The sequence below is a fragment of the Limanda limanda genome, chromosome 8 (genome assembly GCF_963576545.1).
Source record: "Limanda limanda chromosome 8, fLimLim1.1, whole genome shotgun sequence".
Classification (NCBI taxonomy): domain Eukaryota; kingdom Metazoa; phylum Chordata; class Actinopteri; order Pleuronectiformes; family Pleuronectidae; genus Limanda; species Limanda limanda.
Genome location: NC_083643.1, coordinates 6637583 through 6663065, shown reverse-complemented (window position 1 = coordinate 6663065; position 25483 = coordinate 6637583). Strand labels below are relative to the sequence as shown.

General features: G+C 42.7%; 1 protein-coding gene across 1 annotated transcript in view; it reads right to left on the bottom strand.

Annotated features, from left to right (window-relative positions):
• Positions 1-1066: 1066 nt before the first annotated feature.
• si:dkey-246g23.2 (solute carrier family 66 member 2) overlaps positions 1067-25483 on the bottom strand; it is a 42868-nt gene continuing 18451 nt past the window's right edge. The window contains exons 3-4 of the mRNA XM_061077054.1: positions 16523-16739; positions 1067-1568 (exon numbers count right to left, since the gene is read on the bottom strand). Coding sequence (XP_060933037.1) covers positions 1394-1568; positions 16523-16739 — 392 coding nt within the window. The 3' untranslated portion in view covers positions 1067-1393. The remainder of the gene's footprint in view (positions 1569-16522; positions 16740-25483) is intronic.

Below are 25483 nucleotides of genomic sequence, written 5' to 3'. Positions count from 1 at the left end.
TTGGCTGTTGTGTGTTTCTTGAACTAATCAGGAAGAAAAGGCGGGAGGGCCAAGCAATAACATCATCTGACCTTGAGCTTAAGTCGTCAATACAGTTTACAATTTCGTTCCCTGCACAACTCAGCTGTTACGGACTCACAGGAGCTTTTAAAAGCAGGATGAGCACAATGTCCACGTGTCACACAAACTGTCCACTGTGTTAAGGGACGTTTCTGGGTTAATGACGATGCTTTTAATCTGATCAATACTTCAAATAGCACCAGAAGGAGGAGCTTCACGTGTCATGAAAGAGAAAGTTAATGGTCTGAGGGAGTACTGGGAATTCTGGTTGGAATCGGGCTTAGGCTCAAAATAATCAATAAATCAATCAGTAATCAGGTATTGACCTTTGTCCGTTATATATAGTCCTTAATTACTAAGTCTTTAAAATATTCACTTTTTTACATTTGCCAATCTCCAGTTTCACACTCTTCCATGTGTGTATTGGGAGCTCTGGTAGTTTTCCAAAAAGATAATAAGGTTAAGTAGATGATTATTGTTCAATGATACTGATAAAATACGGTTTAAAGTTATTTTTGAGATATTGGGACAAAGGGTACTCCAGACTTTTCTAGACAAAAATAAATATAAAAGAATTATGTAATTTTCATTCAGTACCTAAAAGTAAATGACTTTTTTCACTAAACACATTCTCACTTAGTTCTGATTCATAAAAAGGGGCAATTTCATTCACTGTTGTCAAAATATTACAATATATTCAGTAACATTGTCATATCTTAACAAAACTAAACACGTCTGACATGTTCTTTGGCGTCTGCAGAGGATTTTGTGAGGTAAAGTGAAAACATGGCGGCGTCCTCACGTGTTCTTTGGACACAGAGCTGCGGTGGTTTGTCAGTCAGACCACATGAGCCGAGTCGTAACACAGATGGACGACCCGTCTACAGAAGTCACTGTTGCCGGCTGTTCGTTCTGTGGCCTTGGCTTGGTGCTGGATGCCAACAGCAAAAATCAATCGTGGGTGTAGAAGCACAAAAAGCAAGCCAACACACCCTGGCACACAGACACACACAAACACACACACACACAATATATCATGAGGACCATCAGAGCAATGTGGAGTGGGAAGCTGGAGGCTCATCAGTCAGGCGGTAGATTCCAGTGCAGGAGAGTTTATTGCAGCTGCTGTTATAAAAGTGACTTAAAGAAATTTTAATTGATTTAATGGTTCTTTGGTTGGTTCTGCATGATACTAGAGAGGATATTTTACTAAAAGGCTGACTTCCAAAACTAATCTACACACCGACTTTGGTTTTTCCTCCATGTTGTGGCACTTAGCTTCTCTTCTTTCACTCCCGGTTGTTTTTAAAAAAGCCCAGAGAAACACGTGGGTTCAGCCGAGCTTGGCCCGTGGGTCGTGGTTGTAGAACGGCACCTGGAGGAGGATCACCGCATCGATCAGGATCTGGACCGAGCTGCACACCCAGAACTGAGAAGGGCTTCCGCTCAGCACAAAGTAGGCGGTCTTGAAGAGGTCGCCCGCCGTCCACAGCAGCACCATCTTCACACTGGAGACAGAAAACACAAAGGGGGGGAAAAGAGAGTGAATCAGGTTTCTCGTAAAGGAAGCGTTACCCTTCTGACCAAGGGTTAGATGAGAAGGTCCAAACGTGGAGAACATGGAGCAGAGAAAAATCAATTAAGAGGAATGAGTTTGATCTGAACTGCTGAGTGATGAAGGCTGAGAATAAAAGACCGTGACTCTGAAGAAAACAGAAGTCCTCTCCCACACTGCGGCTGAAACAAAGCCCTTGAGGAGTCGTTTGAAAAATTCACAGAAAGAAGGAGGTGGAGAAAAGAAGAGACACTTTTCACCTTGCGGCTCTGCTTATTGTTCTCCTCCAGTTATCACTCACTACATCGTCTGCACCATTCTTCACTTTCTGTCCATTGTCTCCTCTCCTTTTCTCTGCTGTCATCTCGTTTACTGCCGTGTTTCTTTATCTCTTCACAGTTTCTGCCCCTCACTCCCACTCCACCCACTCTTTTATTCTCTGGGAAGCGAGGTCCCACAGGTATGAATGTGATATGGGTTTATTCTTTTTTATTACAGCTGACCCGGCCTGGGGACGGAGGGCGACCATCCGTCAGCACTGAGGCGCTGTATGGGTCGGTCAGCGGGGGAGAGGAAAGAATGACGGAGACAAAGAGGGAGCAGAGGACGGCATTTATCCGGCGCTCTGTGGGAGCGACAGAGCTGAGAGGACGAAAACCACCAGAGAGAGAGAGCGAGAGACCTCTTCGGGATAGACACGGATGATGAGTGCATTCGGGGTTAGAGGCAGCCTAATGACTTCGGGGACAGCTGTCCTGCGCTCTCCTTCAGCTCTCCTTGCGGTGTCACGTCAAACTCCCAGCTCTCCCCTGGGTTCCCCCCGGGCCCCCGGACCCAAACATTAGTGGCAAACAATCCGGCCCTGGCATTGAAATGAGGACATCATTATTCATTATATTTGAAATCGTACCAAATCTTTGCAGAGCGTGTGGTATGGAATTGTAATGAACAGCCCCCCCGACTGCTGCAGAGTGCAAACTGTAACTGGGAAGGACGGCTTCAGTGTGTGTAAAAGTGAAAGAGGATTTGAACACTTTCAAATTCAGACATGTATGCACTCGTGAGTTCGCTCATTAAAGGAGACACCTCTTCAGTTTTTCACTTTCTGAGATGTGAGCTACAATTCAGGGACTCAAGCTGTGCTGCTCCAATCATGTGACATCGCGCTCCACTATCCTCCATCAAAGACACAATCACCTTCACCCTCATAATTTGCCGGTCTATATAACCTGCAAAGAATCCCAATCCCTGCTTTTTCTTGTAAATGCTTCGTTTGCCCTGCGTCAGTACTGCTGCTTGTTGATTCTGCCCCCCCGGCACCCCAGCATCAGACTGTAGGCTTTAACAGTGCATGGGTTAAAAATAATTACTCATCTCTCCACATAATATCTATGTAATAATATCTATATCAGGTAATCCTACTTTTTCAGGTAATCATGTATGGTGCAATTTCTATGAAATATGTTTTATCTTGTGTCTTGGTATACATTTGAATATGTTCCTATGCACCTTATGAAATGGAACTATAAATTGTGTTGCATCACCAAACAATGACAATAAAGGCTTTCAATATATTCTGTTATGCTGCTGCAGCAATAAACATTTTAAGTTTTAGAGTTGTCTGACTGGAATAGGTCCAGGGTAACGGGTGCAACTCTTTCCCAACAGCTCCTGAAACGTCCTGTTAGTCGTCCAGCAGAGACGTCCACGCCATCGTCCCATATTGGTACAAAGCACGCCTGACATGTCCTCTTTGAAATGGAAAATTACTCTTTCTTCCTCTTGTAAATGAAAAATGTTGCTCATAAACAACAAGAAGCTTGCCTGGATCTGCCTATTTACCCAGAACTAATTCATATATTTAATGAGTTTCTCCCTTGGGTCAGATCCCATATCCCTGCTAACTCACAAACAGAAATGCTGATAAAAACACAACGTCCTTGACGAAGGTAATAACGAGCGCCATTGATGGACTGAATGGAAATGGTGGAGCGACTCAAGGTTGATCCGTGGTGGACAAAACAGTTACGGTATCTCGGCATGAGAAAGTCACGATTCACAGGCTTTACATTGATGTAGTATTTCACTGCAAAGCTTGCAGTGAAATATGAGATAAAAAAAATTAACCACCTATTTACCCCCCCTCCGGCTCCCCCTCTAAACCTCCCCGAACAATTTAAACGTTCAGGGTAAACACTCCAAGGTTTTATTGAACTGCTCCAAAAATAAGTGCGCCTCCATCTCTCTCTAAGCTGCCAGTGATCCTCCGGGGAAATACTTGCTTTTTTGTTCCACTGAAGTTTTCACCCACCCTCAGATTTCTCATCATTACACTTGACATTTCTTGTTTTATCTCTCTCCTCATCTCCTTCCTCTCACACGCCACTTTCTTCTTTACTCAGTTTCCCGGCTCATCTGTCATCTTTACTCTTATTGCCTCTGTCACACAAAGTCATCGTGACTTCTTCTGCTGCTTTGAACCAAGGTGATGTCAAATAGTAAATCATTTTACAGCCTAGTGAGGAACAAATCCTTCAGTTCATAGATTTGAAATAATGGAATATAAAAAATACCAAATATCCCAAATTCAGGTTACTATTTCAAAATAGGAAAATGTAATATTCAACTAATCTAAAATTAAAGATATAATGCTTAAGTACAACTAAGTACAATTATGCTGAATGTAAAAATATAGTTTGGTGATTGAATAAACATGACACCAAGTAATAATGTGAAGACATATTTTGAATTCCTTACTATAGATGGAAATGGTAAGGCTAACCTAAGTATACTAATGCTATACTTTGTAAAAACTCAAAGATTAGCAATTGATGAACTACAAAGATACTTTATGTAAAGCCTCAACAAGGAGAATTTAACTGGTTATGAAACGTATTATTAAAATGTCGTATTTTAATATTTCTGCTTCTTTATGACCTACAATAGTAATGTACGACAGTCAGGCTTGAAAAGGTCATGTTTTAAGACAAAGCTAACGTCTAGGCTTAAGGATTGTAAAGGCACAGTATGAAATATGGATTTGTGTTACACCAATTACAACATGGTGTAGGGCAGTGACAGCACTCTGGAGATATTTCAGCTTTTTAAGAGGAGGACGTCTGAAGTCTGGTCATATTTTAGTTTAATACGAGGATCACTTAATTGAAGATGGTCGACTTGTCTGCTTAAACATGCACAGAGAATAACACTATATGGAAAAAGGAACAGGAGTAGCCTGGAGCGGTGACAGACCTTTTTACACCTCACACCTTTAGTATCACACTGAACAATGCCTCCTCTGTCCTTCTGCAGCCCTTTAACCTTCAACAACCCCCCCACCCTCTGCCTCTGTCTTTCTCTGGTACCCTCAATGCCTATTTCCCCCCCTCCCATCACTCGCCCTCCCTCAACCCTCCCAAAACCCTCCGCTCCCCCCCTTTGGCTAATTTCTTTTCTCAAGAGACTGCAAACACCATTAATGCGGATGAGTCATTTTCATTGTAATTAAGGAGGGCAGGTCATCTGTGCAGAAGCAGAGGAATGGACACGGACTCTCACACACTCCTACACACACACGCACACACACACAAACACAAAAACAAACACGCCCTTTCTGCATTTTACCGTCTGTTGTTTGTCATTCTAGTCTCATGAAGCTCCGGCTGTCAGAGACGTCATTACTCGGATGACAGCTGATGAAAGACACAGAACAAACAACTGAACTTAGGCCCGAGCGAAGCCTTGAGTGTCCACAGGGGGAAGGAGTGATTACGGTATTGATTGAGGATCCTGACTGACCGACTGGCTCACACACACACACACACACATTGATGCGCACACACGTATCCATCAACCAGCACGTGTGACCTTTGCTTTAAATTGCACGAAAACACACAGAGAGAGAGAGAGAGAGAGAAAATGCAAACCGTGAAATTGTGCTTTTGCTTCTCGTTAAAACCAGAACAAACACACACTCACACACAAATAAGCAAACACACCCATGCACACACATGCACTCACGCTGACTCACTTTCAGCTCAGCCCGGACACACCTCTCATTGATCACTACTGACCTGACACCTTCATCCGAGCTAAGTGGAAAGAGACGAGAGAGGAAAGGGTGAAATAGTGAACTGGGCCCTTTAGGGCTGGAGAGGGAGATGTGGGAGCTCGGAGAGATGGAGATGGATGAGAAGAGGACGGAAGTTGGAGGAAAAATGACGAGAGATGGATGACGACGTTAGCCTGGCAAGGTGGACGGGGATAAATGTGGAGAGGGGTGAGAAACGAAGCCGACCATATAGCTGGAGAGTGAAAGGACACGGAGAGAGCGATGGAGAATGTGAGATAGGGGGGGGGTTTGATTGCACGGTGGGATGACTGTGCCGTATGTGGGCCACTTGGTAATTGTGCTGTGGATTGAGCGAGTGCTGTCAGGCCGGCTATTAGCTGCTCTGAGCGGCTGGAGAGGACAAGTGGAACAGAACTAAGAGAAAACAGGGCTGAGTGACATTTGGAAAGAGGGACAGAGATAAAGAAAAAGAGAGGACACAGCTTAGATCTCTGCAATTTACTGGTTTCAGGTCTCAAATAAAGAAGAATCTTTGAAGGTCACTTTGTAAAACTGAAAGTTCTACAACAAGTTAATCCATTGAATCCATTTAGAAGGAATTAAAAGTTCATTTTTGTTATAGAAGAGCTTATTATAGCACGTGAGCTTTAATCTACTAATGCCATCAGCAGATAATATCATGTTGCTTTAGTCAGGCATAATATGAGAGTTGGACAATTTCACAAAATCACACAGAAACATGGATGAATGGTTGGAATTGTGAAACCAGAAACTTATATATGCAACGGAAACATTCAACTTCCGGAGACTAACGGACGACCAACAGGTAGATCCAATCCAATCCAATCTTAGCAATGATGGAGCAATAAGACAGACAGAAAATGAATACACGACAAACTAATAAATCAATTCTAGTAGTGAAATGATCCGTAGTGACAGCAGACAACACAGCCACACAGCAAGAGATTCTCATTGTTAAATTGTAGTCCAGATCCACAGGTTTCTGAAGCAGAACAGTAGCTCAGCTGGGTTCCAGGGATCAGAAGGCCAGCAGGATTCCTATTAGAGCTGCTGGCTGATGTTCTTCATTAGGAGCAGAACCAAGGTTTCCTCCAGTCTGTCTTTCTTACATCTTTTGATCTCTCAGCAAATTGTCCATTGCTGCAGGTTTATCTGTTCTCATTCCTCACATCCTTAGCTTCTCTGTTTTTTATTCCTCCATTACTTCTCTTCGCCTTTTCAACATACTTCTAAAGCCTCATCCTCAGCTGTTTTTTCCTTCTTTTACCGCTGCCTCCTTATGTTGTGGTACCAGGTTCCTCTGTTGCCTAGGATGGATGAATGGATGGATGAATGGATGGACGGATAGACCAGCTACCTAAGGGTTGAAAGTTTCTGGCAGGCTGTCACGTCTCCACTACATTTGCATATAAAGATGGACAACGTGCCTCTCCTTCCTCCTATTGTGCAACAATGAAGCCAAAATATAGCGCCTACTGGTACAATCATTTTTCAATCTTGCGACCAGTATCTGGTGTTGGCATCTGCACAGCAGTGATCGTGGTGTGGAGCAGCGGTAGGGATGCTCCGATGACAAACACACTCAATTGGAAACACAAATGTTAAAGAGAAGAAAACAGAAACACTGTGAAGTGAAGTGTACAACACTGAACTCACTGGAATAAACTACTTCTCCATGTAGGACTGAGACACACAGATGCACTGGTTTGTCGCATGAACACCAAATTTTCCACAACCAAAAGTTTTCCATTGTATCTCTACAGACACTGAACGATTTCCACCAGTGGAGGTAAATATGGAGCCGAACACAAATTAAACCCAGTGCAGGCTTTTAGCTTAAAGTGGAGAATCACACATTGCGTTTGAGACTTAAAGAGTCTCCAGAGGCGGTTTGAGAGTCTTCATAATTGCTTGATAATTCTGATGCAAAGCTCTACGGAAAGAGACGCACTCAAGCAGCCGCGGCTCATGTTTAAAGCTTCAAAGAGCTTCAATCACCTCTTACATCTAGTCTTCAGCAGGCACATATGCGGCTTTATGCATGTGTGTACAAGTGTGCGCCCACACAGAAGGGAGTGTGTGTGTGTGTGTGTGTGTGTAAGGTGATTTAGCGGCAGGGCTGCAGCGCTCCCTGAGAACGGGCCGATAGAGAGACGGAAATCAAAGGGCCCAGCGAGAGCGAAGTCGAGCTGCTCTTAACCCACTAACTATGAATTATGCATGTTGATCGATCGCACACAGGCAAACACCGAAAAGTTCCCAACCTGCCAGAAAAGAAAAGGATGGATTACACTTCACAAAATGAAGCAGAGGGTGAGGAGAAGAAGGAGTATCGCACAGTTTGCCTCAGGATATCACCGAAACTTTTTCCTTATAAAATGTAAACAAGCCAGAATAGATGAAATGGCCTGTTGTGATGACATTTTCCAGTATATTCATTACGTCTATAAACTTATGTAATCTAAAGCCATTTGTCACAGCTGTGTTGCTGAGCAAAAACTACACCTCAAACTGCTCAAAGGAAACAAAATCAAACATAGTCAACAAAGTCTACCTCCAGAAGATATGTTATTATGTATATATTATATTATTATAAGTAATTTAGCACATACTGAATCAGATAAATGGCAAAAGCAAGTAAAGCATGATTCACACACATTCAAGGTGGAACTTTGAGGGATGAGCTACAGCAGCCGAAGACCATCAGGTTCTTCACTCCTGACAGAAACCTGACGCTGCAGATAAACACTGTAAAAAAGCAGCCTGGTCTGATGAATCTGGATTTCTCCTGAGCAGATGTTGGGGTCAACAGTGCAACATCTGGATGTGTTCCTGCTGCTCTGTTAGCACCTCTGTCCCTGTCCTCTCTGTAGCTCCGCCCTAGCTTCCTGATCAGTTACCAATCAGGTGCATCCAGAATAAGAATGAAACACTTCTGCTCCATTTTAGGCAACTCAAGATTTCTGACCACCAACTAGAAAAAAACAATGCAACACAACTCAAATTCAACAGTTCTGACGTGTGAACTTGGGGCAGATCAATCGACCTCAACTTCATTGAGAGAAGCTGTTGTCTGACGTCACATAAGACCAACAATCGTCTAAAAGACAATATAAAGTATATTTGCCTGTATTTAATTTAATGTCAAAGAATTACACTTATTTCATTAGGAAGCTGGTTGTGAAAGTATAAAGAAAGTATCATTTGTCAGCTGAATTTGCAGCTGACAAATGATGCAAAAATGGTATAAAGAAAACATGTCAACATCGAGCAGGAACGTTTCCAACACGAAGAACTGAAGGCACTTTGAAGCAGGGAGGCCCTCGTTCCTAATAAAGTGCTCGGCGGTCGGGTTTGTGTCGGCATCGTGATGTAGATCTGAATGAAAACACTCAAACTTTGAGAATTGTAGGAAACAAGTGTGAGTTTCATATCCCGCGAGCAGGATTTCATCAGAAAAGAGTGAAATCACTCAAAAATACATCTTACAATGTGAAGGAAATCTCTCCTTGAACATGGGGCTCATGTTTCTTTCACTTGATCTTCTTCAGCTGGAAACATCACTCGCCCTGCTCGCAGCAAACTCCCCGGCACATTACTTCCTGTCAAAAAGTATGAACACCACCACTGTGATGGTGCTTTGTGATATTTTTCTCTCTTGTTTTTAATCAGCTTTAAGTCTAGAACCAAACTGATACAACACAACAATAATATAAAGTTTAGATCTGCAGTGCTGCCCCAACTTCAGCAGATTTTGTGTTATTTCACTTGGTTCCTCTCCAGCTTTGATTCATCAAGAAACGTAATTGAAGGTTGATTTTTGACTTTGGGCTGTAGATGTCAAAATGCTTCAAACTCAACTGTGACTTTCTCCTCCACCATTGACAATTCTACAAGAAGAAAAGGTGCGAGAGTCCACCGAGACAAACTGGGAGTAGAGGATTCAGAACGAGACTGAAAAGATGATGCTTTTCACTATTGCACCAGTCTTTGGGTTTCTGAAGAATATGATGGGGATGGCTGTAACCAATGTTTTTGGCTTTAAATATTTGAGTTTCGTCTGGTTCTTCTGCCGACTCTCCACCACATTGTTCAGTTCACCAGCATGACTAACACTAAAACCCAATTCTGGTCAAGTTTCTGCTTTGCTTGAACTCTAGCTGATCTTGTTTTTGTCTGTGCTTTAGCTCAATCATGTCCTATGCTCCCTTCTTCACGCCTCGTTCCTTCATTACTCTGCCTCCTCATCCTGCCCTGCTCGACTGTAAGGCCTGACCCAGACCCCAGTTTTCTGCTCTGCTTAACCATCTCACCTAGCTTTGATTCTCAAACTTAGTTTGCCACAAAAAAGAAGTGCTTCTGAACATCTCGTCTCCGAGCTCTGCTTTTGATCGATCCTAACATAACAACTTGTTTACTTCACGGATAAGAATTCCATTCACTGTACAGTCACAAGACTAAAGACTGCAAAAACAGCCCAAATTGCTCCTCTCCAAATCCCCACCACGAACTGTATAAACAGAGAAATAAAGAAAGTGTGAGGACTGAAAACTTCTCCCCTCGTCTTTCTCCTGGACACTAATTGAGCAGTGAGAGCTCCTGCAGGGACTTGCACCATCAAGGCTTTGATCGTGTTACTACACCCTTAAAAACACAACAAAATGTGGCTTGTTTACAAGCTCCAAATGAATCCTCACTCGTTTATACATATATGCACATATTTCATATCAAAGAGAGATGCATGAAAAGAATTAAAGAGAATAAAAAGAGGAAAAGTAAAATGATTGTGAACAAGGGAACAGACTTTGACGCTTGGACCCTGGAAGGACAATCCCCCAGAGCCGAGGGACTGGTGGTGGTGGTAATGAGGACGAGACTCGGAGGTTGGGAGGTTTTCATGTGAGGGCAACTTGAGCTGAGTGGTTGAGGTGCTAGAGAGGTGGAGGTTGGTCAAGAAAAACTCCTGGATAGAGTAATGACTGAAGGAAGAACTTCAGACCATGAGAAGAATACATGCACATGACAGAATCAGTTTATCCGGGTCTCAGTCCCTGGAGTGAATTGACTTAATTTATGGGCAATACAAAGTAAAACATCACATTTTACATGTTCAATAGGGGCTTCAATTTAGGATAAGTTAAGTTTAGACATTTTGAAAAAAATATTAAAGTAGCTTTTGTGTTTTTTTAATTTGGTTCCTCTCCAGCCCAAGTTTTGTAAAGTTAGAACTTTTACAAAACTTAGAAAAGCACAAATCTCCAAATTGGTTCTTAGCTCAATGAATACTTGACATATTAGATCATTCAAAACATTAAGCAAATGCAAATAAAAAAGTGAAACTATTAAAATTACGACTTGTTATTCAACTCATGTATGAATTGACCAGAGTTTGTGGGAGTACTTCTCATGATTTCCTTTCTCAAAGCAACTGAGTGATGCCTCACATGGCAACTAGTTGGAGCAACTTGTTCATCAAGTATACTTTAATGGGAATTATGAGAAATACTATATTATTTATCGGCTCTGCCTCATTACGGCCCAGTCACTCCACATTGAACAGTCTAGGAATCCAGTGGATTTGATTGACGTCAGCTGATCTAATTCAGATTAGAAGTCAAACCAATAAAAAGTGTATTTTCTCCATTGTAAGCTAAAGTTTGTGGCTCATTATCTTTTTTAACCTTTTTGCACAGCATAAAAAGATAAAACTCCACGACAGTAAATTAAGCCGTCAGTGAACTGATGTCACGGCTGAGACGCACAAACACTGGTTCAACTGTCACAATCATGACGTGTAAATTAAACCGAGACAGACAGAAAAAAGAAAAGCAGACGAACTGTCAGCAGAGTCGACTCCCGCTTGAGACGGGAAGCAGAGCCACAACTCTTTCCTGTCAGTCACAGAGCAACAGACAGACAGTGTCAGTCAGTGTCCCTGTCCACTGTCACTGTGACATTGGGAAAGTTGGCAGCTTGTGTGCAGAGACGGGAGAGGGGAACGGGAGACGAGGCAAAACTGATAAAGTTTAATGAGAGGGGAGAGAGAGGAACAGGCGGGCTCCCCAGGCAGCCAGGCGGGGGGGTGATCAGTCGTTCATATAAACAAACTGCAGCAGTCTATCCGAGCTGCCACTTGAGTAACGAGGGCTTTGAAATGCCAAGCGGAGCGACGGCGACCGAACACTGTCAGACCAAAACTCACTTTCCAGATGATGTCTTGTAATAACTTTAACCTTTCTAACATTTCAGAAATGATATGAGGCCGGAGGAACAACCGAATATGCTAATCAGCGAATAACAAAGGCTGAAGTTGTAACTTGCTGAAGTTCTTTGCTGAAGACAGTTTTTTGTTGGTGAATGTCGTGCTGTTTTATCAGGCACCCGGTGGGGGGGAGGTTTACCGATCTAGTGAGAAAACTAATCTTTGGAATCCCATTGAACTCGATAGAAACTGACTTCTTTTTGCAAACAAGTGGTGTCGCCCCCTGCTGGCAACTCAATTCCATTCTATGTTCCAGCCTGTTGTGCAGTGACATATTTTTAATGAGCCAGAACACCTGGAGGACACAAGCTCAACACATCACTGTTGTAAAACCTTTATTTTAATTTAATGCATCAGGGAAACTTCCTCCTCTCGTTGTACTGACCTGCTGGTGTGTTACCATGGTTACCAAGCACTTGGCATAATTATCTACATTTTCATGCGATTTTCCTTGACAGTTTCCAAAGTCAGCACATGGATTGAGAAAATCTAATAGAACTCCACAGTAATCACACATCTCACTCAGTTCTCACTCTTTAAACAACGGATTGGGATCCACATTCGTATAAATCGTCTCAGGCGTGATGATCGGTCGACACCAGAGCCTGAATGACAGCATTTACTCCACAACAAAATGAACTGGGCCACTGTGTGAAAGCAGCGTGAACGCACCAGTAAACAAACGGCAGCTGAATCACAGTGTGATCGCTCCCTGTCCACGACTTTACATTTCCTTTGCTATGAAAACCTTTCTGTCTTTTAGTTTTCTTCTCTGCTATTGTTCTTCCTCTCGCTGGATCTCAGCAACTCGTTTATTGCGTCTTTCCATCACTACCCGGTCCCTTCATCGATTTCCCCGGAGTAGCAATGAGTGTGAAGTTGTGGTGACACTAGGGTTGCAAAGGGGCGGAAAGTTTCCGGTAAATTTCCATGGGAAGTTTAGCTCGGGAATTTTGGGAATTTCGGAAAAAAAAAACTACGCAAATTAAATGCTGAGCAATAAAAACATCATTCAAAACTCTATTTTAAAGATGTATGGAATGCGTTGCATTTCAACCCTCCACTGTGCATTCTTCCATCACATGCACAGATAACTCCCAGCATCCTTCACTCTACAGCAGGGCTACTGAGGCCTGCTGTAGTGTGCAGGACTAGTCAGGTAAGTTTCTATGATATTACTGGGGAGAATATATTATCATGCTGATTGAGGATTGTTCATCTGTTCATCTAGCCTATTTCCATTCATTTATCCATCAATTGTAAAATATGTTTACAGACGATTCCAATTGTTTGGCTAACTATTTATATCTCTGGCATTGCATTAGGGTTTTTTTACAAACTTTTTTCTCATCTAATTCTACAGAACAATGCCATGTGCACTCTCTCATGTGTGGAGACATTTCACCCCATCCAATGTAGAAGGAAAGGCTGTGTACATTTGCAAATACTGTGCAAAGAGCTATGTTAAGAATGACACAACGATGCAGAAGCATATAGTCAAGTGCCCAAAGTTTCCTCAGGGCTCAAATCAGCCTATGACAAAACAAAATGTTTATATTTATGTCTGTATATGACGAGGTAAATACAGTTTGTATAAATTACCCACAACATTTCCAGTTTATTCCCGTTAATTCCTGTATATTCCCGTTAATTCCCATGGAAAGTTCCAGCTTTGAATATTCCCTGAATTTCGCAACCCTATGTGACAAACATGCACACATGCAAAGAGTCAGTCGTGACCACATACTCATAATTCTCTGAATGTGTGTGTGTCTCGTGTCTCCCCCTGTGTCACTATTATTTGTTGAACTGGAAAAGGTTAGCCGCCCTCCAGTTAACGGATCCATACGCTCACCTCCGCACCTCAATAATCGGACTCGTGGGAATCTGACGCTCACTGCTTCGCATGGGACGACATGAGCCCAAATACGAACTGTCATCGTTTCTGAATCTGAAACACGGTCGACTACACGAGGGAACTAAAGTGCTGAATGTGCCGTTTCCAGGCAGCAGGGTCATTTCTCCAATTAGGCCTCTGAGATCAATATTGAGTTTAGAAAATATTCAGGGTTTAATTTACAATGTTTTTCTGGTTCTCGTTCAGTGCAGTCTGGTACTTTCTAAAATCTGTGTTATTTTTGGAGGCCGATATAATATTTTAGCGTTAATAACTGTGCAGGGACTTCACCATAGATCTGAGTTTAGAAAACCGATGATCCCACTTGTTCATCAGTCATCTGAGGGGCCTAATGTAGTGTTATTGCGTCTTTAATCTCTGCCACGATATTCACTCCCAGCTGAATGGAAGCTGAAAGGAGGAGCCGGCCCAGATGTGCAGCCTGAGGACGCTCCGTGTGAAATGGGGCATTCAAACATTATATCATCTACAGTACAGGAGGAAAACTGCTGCTGTATTTAAAGACTGAACTATATTTGCACTCATGAGGTTAAATATACAGTAGATTTATAGAATAGACATTTAATCCAGAGAGGACATGCAGAGCGACAGAAGAGAATGCAAACAGCAGATGACACCTCGGACAGTTTTCTGCAGGAATTCTCCAAAAGGAAATCAATCCCTTAAGACATGCACATAATTCTGGACATTATCCTGCCAGCCCCCCCACCCCACCACAAGTGCACGTCTAAAAGAAAAAGGTGATTCTGCCTTTGACATTGCGGCTGCTACACACAATACAAAGCTCTTCCTGCATCAGTTGAAGCCTTGAACAAAACAATTCATTCAAACTGGCCTCACCTTGAGATTCGCAGCATTTAAAAACCAAGTGTTTTTGTTGTACTTCTGCTGCATATTTGTTCAGTATCTCGGTTGCAGATTCTCATTTCCTCCCATAAAAGTATGCAGTTATTTTACTTTGAGTGAAGCACTTAGTGGCCTTGCTCTGGGGAAGGTGTTCTTCTAAATAAACTTTACTTACTTACTTATTTACACCAACAGCACCATCATAAATCAAGGCCCTTCTCACCGCCTTTTTTTTTTTTTACTCCTTGCATTTGCATGATTTTCATTAGTGCTTTGAGGAATCATCAGATACAAATACAACGCAGAGAGCATGGAGAGAAAAACTAAACCATAGAGCAAATACATCTGCCAAGGACCAACAGTCTCCTTAAATGCAATCAAGCTGCACCAAGCTGCTCACACATCACTTCCCTAAATATGCCCATATGTTTGATTTCATCAAGGCCCATGAATAACTCCCTGGGAAATCAGTGGAAATGTCAAAACACACACAATAGGAAAGTGATAAGAGTCCTGGATCCTCTCCTTGGCTCAGGTACCTTCATTACCCTCCCCCCCCCCCTGCTTTAGTATACTGTGATGGGGATTTTTTTCATCATCCTCTGACTTTCTATGATTATTTCCTGATTAATTGAGAACAGAATCAGCAGATTAATCACTGATGACAGTAATTGTTTGTTGCAGCCACATGATGAAATACTTTTGGTCATTGGGCATCGGTGTAAGAAAACTATTATGAATTAATGTCTCCAAATGACTTCTGTCCTAATTTAAACCTCTCGGTCTCATAACGTATACGTCTGGTTTGAATGTTCACTTTCTAAACACCTGCTGTCAACAAACAATAATAGTTTTCTGCGATAGAAAGACTGTGACATTTTGTTTGGTTTCTATGGACTTTTTTTTAGGGACAAGTGACCAGCAGAGCATGTAACAACCACCACTGCACACAGACACACACGCACGCACACACACACACACACACACACACACACACACACACACCAACACACACACACACATTGTATGCATGTTTTTTGTTGCACTGATGACAGACAAGAGGCATAATGAGGAAGTAATGATGATAATTAGTATGAAGTTCTGTGCCATTAGGGGAGTAATTGATCTCACACTTCTCCACCTGAGCGGCCAGGCATTCTGCTCACTGACCTTTGCACACTGTGCAATAAAAATCTCCACAGAAATAGCCTCCATAACGCAAACTAACCACTTCACTGGCCCGGCTCCATCACCCTCGGCTCCCTCTCTCTGCCGTCAGGGTGACCTTGGATTTAACTGGGATCCAAACCTCAGGAATTACCTTAAAATGCTGCATGTAATAATACTGCAGACGGCAGTTATAGGAAGAATGTCTGTTGATTCTTTTATCTGACGTTAGACGCTCACATAAATAATGATATAACAGCATCATCATCACCTTCTCTCACTCCCTTTTTCGACTTATTTGCATTATTTGTGCATTTCAAAAGTGTTCATCACTGGTAATGCGTTTACCCGTGACAATTAAATAGCTGTTTAGGCCTCTGGGTTTATCTAATCTTTGGCCTACGGTTTTATATAGCTTCTAATGATTATAAATGATCTGATTAGCATATTTATTAACATAATTTGTTCATAAGAATGTAATTTACTCGCACGTCCTGCACATTCAGGTTAATGAGCGCACGCTGCATGTGGTTTACTGTGCACTCATGAAGTCAGCGTGGGAGTAGCGTGAATTACGAGCTTTCTGTGGAGCTCAGTTTGACCTCGGAGCTTGCCGTGTACCTCATGCCTTTGGTGGAGCGGTTGTGGAAGTTTTGCAGGAGCTGCGGGAAGCCCAGCATGGCCTCGAACATCACAGCCAGGGAGCCCAGCGCCTCCACGAACACGGGCGAGTCGAGCAGCAGCAGCGTGACCACGGCACACAGCACGGTGAGGCCGAAACAGAAGAGCAGGTAGTCCTCGAACGCACTCCACTTCCAGAAGTAGCGAAAGTCCAAATCTGGACAAAGCAAAGAGAGAAAGAAAAACAAACTTGTATTCAGAAGTTCTTATCGGGGTAGTTTACATTCACATTAATACACGCTGAGCAGAAAAGCTGTGGGAGGATTTAAAGAAAAAGCAAACACGAGAGGCAGAAGAAGCTGAGTTAGAGGAAGGAACAGTGTGTTATGGCTGTGTGTGTGTGTGTGTGTGTGTGTGTGTGTGTGTGTGTGTGTGTGTGTGTGTGTGTGTGTGTGTGTGTGTGTGTGTTTGTGAGTGGAAAGATGCCACAGAGTCTGCATCTGGAAACAGAAGAGCCACAGCGACCGACAGAGATTGAAAGCAGTGAGGATGATATAATGGATAGAAAAAAAAGGAGGAGAAGGCAGGCGGGAAGAGCAGAGATGAGTGTTTCATTAAAGCACGCAGAGAAATTCTGCAAAGACAGCACTCCTTGATCAATACGCTGCACATGCTTAAGTGAATGGAACAAAGATAAATGAGATTCTGGAAAGCTTTCACATTTCTATTACTTTGGAATAACCTCGCGTTCGCCGGGGCCGGGGCTGCACATTCAGAAACTTTATTACCTTCGGTTCAAAGCTATCTCCTCCCCGACCCGAGCCTATTCTTCATGTGGGACTTTTACAATTCACTGATAAATACAGAGAACCACCACTGTCTAAATCTGTTGTTCATCCGCTGAATAAACTGGTCAAATTGAGTTGAGGAGGTGGCAACAGACCAGGGGACAGAAGTCAGGGAGAGATTCTGGATGACAACTAAACAAATACAGAGAAGAGATTTCTTTTGGAGCCGCAATAAGGGAGAAATGATTCTGATATATCGGCTGATATTTACCAATTATTCCTAAGATATATTTATCAAAACCTTATAATAAAGAATAAAGACAACACAAAGACTATTTAGGCTAAAAACTTGGATGACACCATTTGTATTGGATTTGGCTGCAACGCTGTTTACCCCTGAAACTCCTGGAAGTGTTTTGTGGACTCAGACACTTCACCCGCCCCACCTCCATCGACCTACTGGTGAGTAGATAATGAGTGAATTATCATTTTTGGGTGAACTATCCCTATAAGGTTCATCTGGCCAATTTGTATTAGCCAACAGATAAATCAGTTGGGCTCTATTAAAGACCATCTTCCAATGGGAGACAGGATTAAACCAGCCGTGAACATGTTTACACTCCGACACGTGAGCGCTCAGGGACCGAGCTTCGACCTCATCGACCTCTAAAGTCACTCTTCACCTTGATCACAGCCACACACCTGTGTTCCCATGGCTGTGTTTCCACCGCTGTGACAATCTGTGAACAGTGAGACTAACACCTTCCACAGTGGCCTCCTCTTAATCCCCTCAGTGATACATCCCACTATAGCAACCGTCTCCAGGAAACCATTTCAATGACACACAAAGTGAAAACCCCTATAATCACAGTAATAATATCCGTCCCACTGGCTTCAGCAGATGTAAGATCCCAGCATGAAGCCTGGTGCGGGAGCAGCCGTAGAAATCTCATGAGAGGAACCACTCAGCTTCGTCATCCACATCCCTGTCAGCGTCAGCCATCTCCTCAATGGACCATAATGTGAGATGATCAACGAGCTCTCATTGCTTATGTATGACCATGGAGCTGTGGAAACCAGCTGACGTTAGCTAAAAGGGATTGATGGCTAAATAAGAGCACATTAGTTAGTATGGGGATTGAAGTGCAACGCTGCATACTGCGAAGCACCTGGCGTTTCCGTTTCCAACTTCCACAGGCCGCCCCCATAAGAGCAAGGTATAATTGTGTTGCTTTTCCATGTGTGTGTCCTTGAATCTCCGTCGTGATGAAGGTCTAACGTTGTCACATCCTCTCAAATGTGAAAATCAAGTCTCCTTCCCTCGTTTAACGAATCATTACTTTCAGAGCTGCGGCAAATCATTTATATTATTGATTAATGTATGGGATATATTTTTTTATAAAAGACAAACTGTTTGATCTATTAAACTGAAAGAAATGGGCCCTAGTGCGAAACACATATAATGTAACACTGTGGCAACAACCCTGGTTCACTGCCCCTTTGATTTCTCTCTTCTCTTCTCTATGCAAAATCCTCGTTTTTCCACCTTTTAAAAACCCAGAAACATTCAACAGTCAATTCACGTTTAAATATTCATAAATCAGCTCGAAGTCTTTAATTTTTATTACTCAATAAAATGTTTTGCCATTCACATCCTCTTGAATATGTGGATGTTTCATTGCTGACAAAAGACTGTAGTCAGATTTAATGTGACATTTTATAAACTAATTAAATACTTTCACACTTTCAAAATCGTAGCAAAACACAAGGTTAATAACTGTTGTCATTAGCAACAGGGAAAAAACTACATAAAGGTGAAGCAAAAAAAGCTTAAAACCACAACTCACAGTCGTAATAAGCAGACGGACTCAATTATGATAAGAAGATTAAGGTGAAATACTGAGTGGAGGTCAAAGTCAAAACCCTGAATGAGTTCCATGTGTGAACAGTAGATTAATATTGTCTCACATTATGCACTCACACACACCCTCACTCACACACACACACACACACACACACACTCACACACACACACACACACACACACACAGACACACTCTTTCCAGAAGGCCGGGACGTCTCCCGTTCCACTCCAGCGAGCTGCCTGGGCTGTGGCGTCCTGGGACAGACAGAGTGAGACATCTTGCAGCGAGTGCAACGTGGCGAACAGGGAATGTGATTAATGGCTTTATTACTGAGAGCCGCACAAGATACATCACCAATAACCGACAACAGACACGGGAGGTGGGAGAGAACAGAGAGAACAGAGAGAACAGAGAGAACAGAGACACCACACACACACACACACTCAGTTCCCGGCTCCCTCTCTCTGGACATGACTTATGTCTGTCCTCACTAACTATGACGCTGATAGAATCCAAAGATCTGCAGACGGAGAGGCTGCCGCTCCTCAGCTCTTACTCACAAGTCCCTCTTCACTCCCGCTGCCCTCTTCCATCAACACGGCATCGAACCTGAGACGAACCAGGACGGCCGAGCGACACCGGAGTGGCTCGGAGGCCGTGCACTTTCTCCACAAAACATAAATGCCCTTTTCATTTCCTTCTGAGTGAGTCCAGGAGGGTGAAGTGTGGAAACGTGCTGACAGCGGCAACAATGAGAGAAGTGGTGTGTCAAAAACTACTGTCAACTTTTAAGGGTTTCAAACCTCACCCCTGAGGCTTAAACACTCTTCTCTTATCCCCTTACAAAGGCAATCCAATCTTCCAATATGTTTTCAAACATAAAGCCACCTTCCTTCCTCTCTTCTCTCTCTCTCTCTTTTCTCTCTATAGCCCATTTTCATCACTTAGTTCTACAGCCCCTGTATGTTTACCTGCACAATCAATATACCGGGCAGAATATAATGAAGAGAGAAAGCTCTGCATCATTCATGGAGTCATCTCTTTCATTTGTCCTCCTCTCATATATACCAATGCATCATCCTCAGCTTCCTTTCGCCCCGACCGGCTCGCTCCTCTCTCTCTCCCTTTACTGTTTCAATTCAAAAACCTCGCCTCGATAAAAGCGACCCCATCTCGGCTTCACGGCCGCCCACACATCACGCCGGCGCTGTGATGTCACCCCCGGGTTAGCACCGGTGCCCTGGCCCTCTTCCAAACAGATTCCTCTCGTCTGGCGAGTCGCTCTTTCTTCACACGAACTCAAAGCCCCCGTTCGAGATCAAACAATTCAATTACTCAAACGGGAGAGAGGAGGCAGCCCTGAGGAAGTCAATACCCGTGTATGAAGTTCCTCTGGGGTGATGGGAAGTCGCTCAGGCAGGATAAGTCAGTCAATTTGAGTACGTATGTGTTTGTCTGCTCAGGTGGTTGTGACGGACTCGGAGGGTTCAGGATGTAGCTGTGAAGGTTTTGTCTCACACGAGCCGGGGCCGAGGACGATCGTAGATGGAAGCTAAACTTGTGTTTCCCATCAGGCCGAGCAGAGAAACAACAGTACAGAGGTAAGCGTGTGAACCCAAAAGCACAGACTAGGATACACACCGACAGCTAGACAGCTTAGAGATATGCCAACTCGGCACTAGCAGACTACGAAGAGAAGAGGTCGGCTCTGTGGAGGCTGCTCGTGTATTTTCGGATGTGTGAAAAACGCTGTTTGCGCTCGGCTCACTGGTCTAATCTGAGGATAAGTGCAGCTTTTTGAAGGACATGGAGGATGGATTTAATCTTTTTCAGATTAGTGTGTGATGTGTAAAAAAGGATATTGACAAATGGATGAAAACTTAAAATGACGCCTTCACAGATCTGAAATTTGTTGAAGGACCGTTTGTCATCGTCTGTGGTTTGAATCATCAGACGGCCTTTGTCTTTTATTCATAAACGTGGTATTGAGTGTTGACAACACAAATACATCAGACGAGTGCTGAGGGACACGTGTGCTGTTCGATCACTGAGACGGAGAGAGAGAAGCTGAACTGTTCTAAACTGGGCTCAGCAGCTGAGCAGGTCCACGGCTCTCTGTGTCTCCCTCCCTCTCTGACAGCTCTCTGAATAATACAAAAGCTTTTAAAACAGGGGTGAGGAACCTTTTTCTATCAAGGCCCATTTGAATTTCTTTTTTTTTACAACATCCTCCGAGGGCCATGCTAAATTACTGAACGCATATATCACATTAACCGTTCTAATGCGATGACCCAAAATGCTTTTCTTTTAATGAGGCATCTGCTGTCAGATGGTAGTGATGATGATTGACCTGGTTTTTCCAGATTTGGGCAGAACCGAGTCTTTGTTTGAATAAAAACAACTTGTTTGAACAAATCCTCCAAAACAAAACCTGTCTAGCTCCTCTCGGTGAAATCAGCCCACTCAGTCGAGCTTCTGGCTTTTCAATAAGGTGTTGCTTGATAGTTTAAAAAGGGAAAAAGTGTCATATTAATATTGAGCAGCCAAATCTGATTTAACTTAGTGCTACGACTCTGATTTGTAATGCAGGACCTTATTCGTAGTTGTGAAACTGGGGTGACATTTGGGAAATGAATTGCGAGTTTGGCAATTTGTTAAACGCTTGGTTCTATATGATCATAGCCTTGCTTGACAAGCAATTCCCTATGAATCTGAAATCAATTTGGGTTTTAAAGGAGAGGTTTGAATCCCTCATCATCCAAAAGTAATAGATTTTTTGACAACCTCTAATCTTCGTACAATTATATGCGACCCAACACTTAGTAAAGTTGAGAAATACATGCTAGTGGGTTTAGACACATTCAGTAGTATAGAGCAATGGTTTACCCATTCTGACATACCAGCTGGTTAAGAAAAAGGTTATTCTCTGCATTTATGTATTATTCTAATAATGAATTTCTTATTTATGAGAAAAAAGTGAATAACTGAACATGTGCACAGACAGTGATAAGCACTGGAAAAGTGCCGGTGGTGAGTTAAGTTATTTTTCCCTCTGGAAGGCAGGGTTATGTTTGACCTTGTGTCACTGGCTGATCCTCGTGACATTTTCTGATCTCATCTTTCTGACATGAACACACAACTGCACACGCCTGTTTGCACAATTACAAAGAAATGCACACACGGGAGAAACCCAGTGTATAATTGCTGTACGATTTAACTTCAGTCTTTGTGTTTGCCATGAGGGAAGGTAGAATATTGTGATAAGCGGTACATTGCATTGTGTATTTGTTCCTCTTGTGTTCTCTTGTCAGCTCACACGTTTGATTCAGACCTGGTTTTGTTGCTTCGCTGCCCAATTTGTCAGAGCTGCAGCCTCTATTTTTATCTTGTTTGTGAGATAAATTAAGAAAATCAAGTTTTAACACATTTTTTCTTCAGTCCCCGACGCATCTGTCTAAACATAAAAGCCTACCTTCTTCTTTTATTCACAGGGACAACAGGCACACTCATTTGCATAATATTTTGTGTATTACAAAAGTTGTTCATGCACAAACAGGATTCAGTTCATAGTTGCTGACTTGAATGCACAATAGAAGGGAATTGTGAGCCTTTTATCAGATGAATAAAGAACAAACTAGGACTAAAAAACAACAATAATTAGCATTTAAAATATAGTTTTATCTATTTATTTTATTGGTTATATCTCTACCCATTGCTACCTGGTCAATCACTTCCTCATATTAACTTGTCACATTTCAAAGATAGACAGATAAACCAAGTTATCAATAGCAAAACGATATTATTGATGTGTATATCTATATCTATCTATATTGATATATATATATAGCTAACAAAGGTAACTGGTTAGCTGGCAAGAGGCTGAGATTCCAAAATGAACTATAAGCCAATTCTCATGAAAATGTGAATGATTGAAGACGGGTGATATTGTTTAACATTAATTAAATTTATATATTGTAGGTAGAAATATAACATTAATTTTGTATGGACAGATACAGTTAAGGTGGTAGATTAGGTCTGTGTCCTTGATAAAGACTTACTGAACCAACAATTGATACATGGGAGAAAAGAACATAAGGCACCTTCGATATAAAATAAGAGATATATTGGTTTGTTTTAGCTGCATTGTACAAAGGTAATGGAAAAAATCACTAAAAATAAACGAATGGATTCATAAAATCTCTATTTCCGTGCGGGAGAGAACGATTTACTTTATCCATGCTCTGCCACAAATCATCTTTTCCGCTTCTGCTGCAGTAGCACTTCTCCGTGTGGGCAGGTTTGACCTTGCAGCTGAACTGTGCCTGTGTTTTTCCATCGCTGATTGCTCGCTCACTGAGCACACGTGTGTCTGATCGAGCCTCTTGACCTGGAGGAGGCTCAGCTAATGAGCGCTGTGGGCATTAACAACCCACAACAAGAGATCTGTGGCCGCTTGACCTCTGTCATGTACTAATGGCTTCCACAGTCACATCTGCTTTATAAAACAGTAACTGAGAGACCGAGCTGCTAATTATTACACAATATACTGTTATACATCCCACACGGAGGAACCCACTCCTGCGTGCTGTCAACGGATAGAGACGGACAAAACGTCCATTTTCTTGACGTGGTTGTGAAGACAGCCAGACAGAAGAGATTGACGACCCACACTGGTGTTTGTTTGTGTGCATCCTGACAGAACTCCATCTATCAGTCGGTACAGTCGGCGACGTGACTCCACACCATTTGTTTCAGCTTCAGCTCCACTTACAGCTCCGGCATTCTGTCAAACTCCCACATCCACCTGCACCTTTCAATCTACCTGTTAACAGTCACTCACGCCCCAGAGCCTCGGTCCACGTCTGTCCCTAATAGTCACCGCATGGACAGCGCCTGCAGCCGGGAGATAAATGAGAAGGGTCTCCAACGTGCCCACTCAGGAGCCGTTCAGGTCCACTGGCCAGCTTCTTGCCATGAACTCTGTATATATGTATGTATATGTATATATCTGTACACTGTTGTCTCAGGGCATTGTGTCAGCTGGGTAGGGATTTAATTGTGATTATTTCATGTTATGCAGATGTTATTCAGTTACTTATTCCGTTCTGGAATTTCATTGCCTCTGTACTTGTACTCTGTGCATATGACAATAAATTGACCTTTGACCTTTGTTTTTATTACAAAGGCAGGGATTTGTCTGACGTACACCAGTGAAACGAAAAAGAAGGTCAAAAACTTAAATTAAATATGAGGATTTGATGTTTTTCTTTAGCATTTAACAGAAAGTTGAATATCCTTGGGCTCTGGAATGTTTGCTGGATAAACCGTGACTCATGAACAAGTTTCAGAGTCCAATTATTGTCTGACATTTACAGAATCAGAAAAAGATAAAAAGAAAAACATAAATCACACCTATGCAGCTACAAGTGGAAATGTGAAGGATGTTGGTGCATTACATTCTGTTTGGCTCTGGTTCAGAGTTGATAACAGTCCTGGGAACAACGTAGAAGCTAAAAGGTCATGAACAGAAAAAGACTTTCAATTGCTCCGGCAACAAAAATACAAAATCATCATCTCAGTACAATGATTTAGTTTTACTAATGATCCACTTGTGATTTCAACTAATGCTCTGCTCTTATGTTAATGTCATCACAATTGATTTTCCTTAACTCACTTCCTCATGTCTTCCTTCATAGGTCGGAAGTCAAAATTACAATATGCAAGTTCTGATAATCAAGCTAGACTCAGTGTTTCCCATTAAGTACCTATGGCAGCCTGCTCCCTCTCTCCCTCTCTCCCTCTCTCCCTCTCTCCCTCTCTCCCTCTCTCCCCTTCTCTCTCCCTTTCTCTCCTTCTCTCACAAACACATTGACATCGGACCCATCCGTCAGACTGGTCATTTTAACCACCGGGATAAATCTTGCTGCATCGGTGGGGCGGTGGACCATCAAATAATCCATAACATTGTTATGATCCCCAGCAGGCAGAGCTCAGCCTGACACTGGTCCTGTTTGTGAGGCTAGTTGTCACTCAGGCTGTACACTGTGTGCTGTCTGTGTGTTATAGTGCACCAGGTCTTGGGACCTCTGTCAATTCTCATTTATGAGAAGCATGGAGGACCCAGGAAGGCTCCTAACGATTTCTCTTTTCCCTTTTCCCCTTAAAACTTCCCCCCTTCCCCAGTATTAGAGTTATACAGTGTTTTTCGGGGGAGTTCTATTTACTGGTGGCACTACGAAACACATCACACAGCAGGGGGTCGATTGCAAAGATGTGTTTCTCGTTCCATGTCTGTCCCATCACTTTCC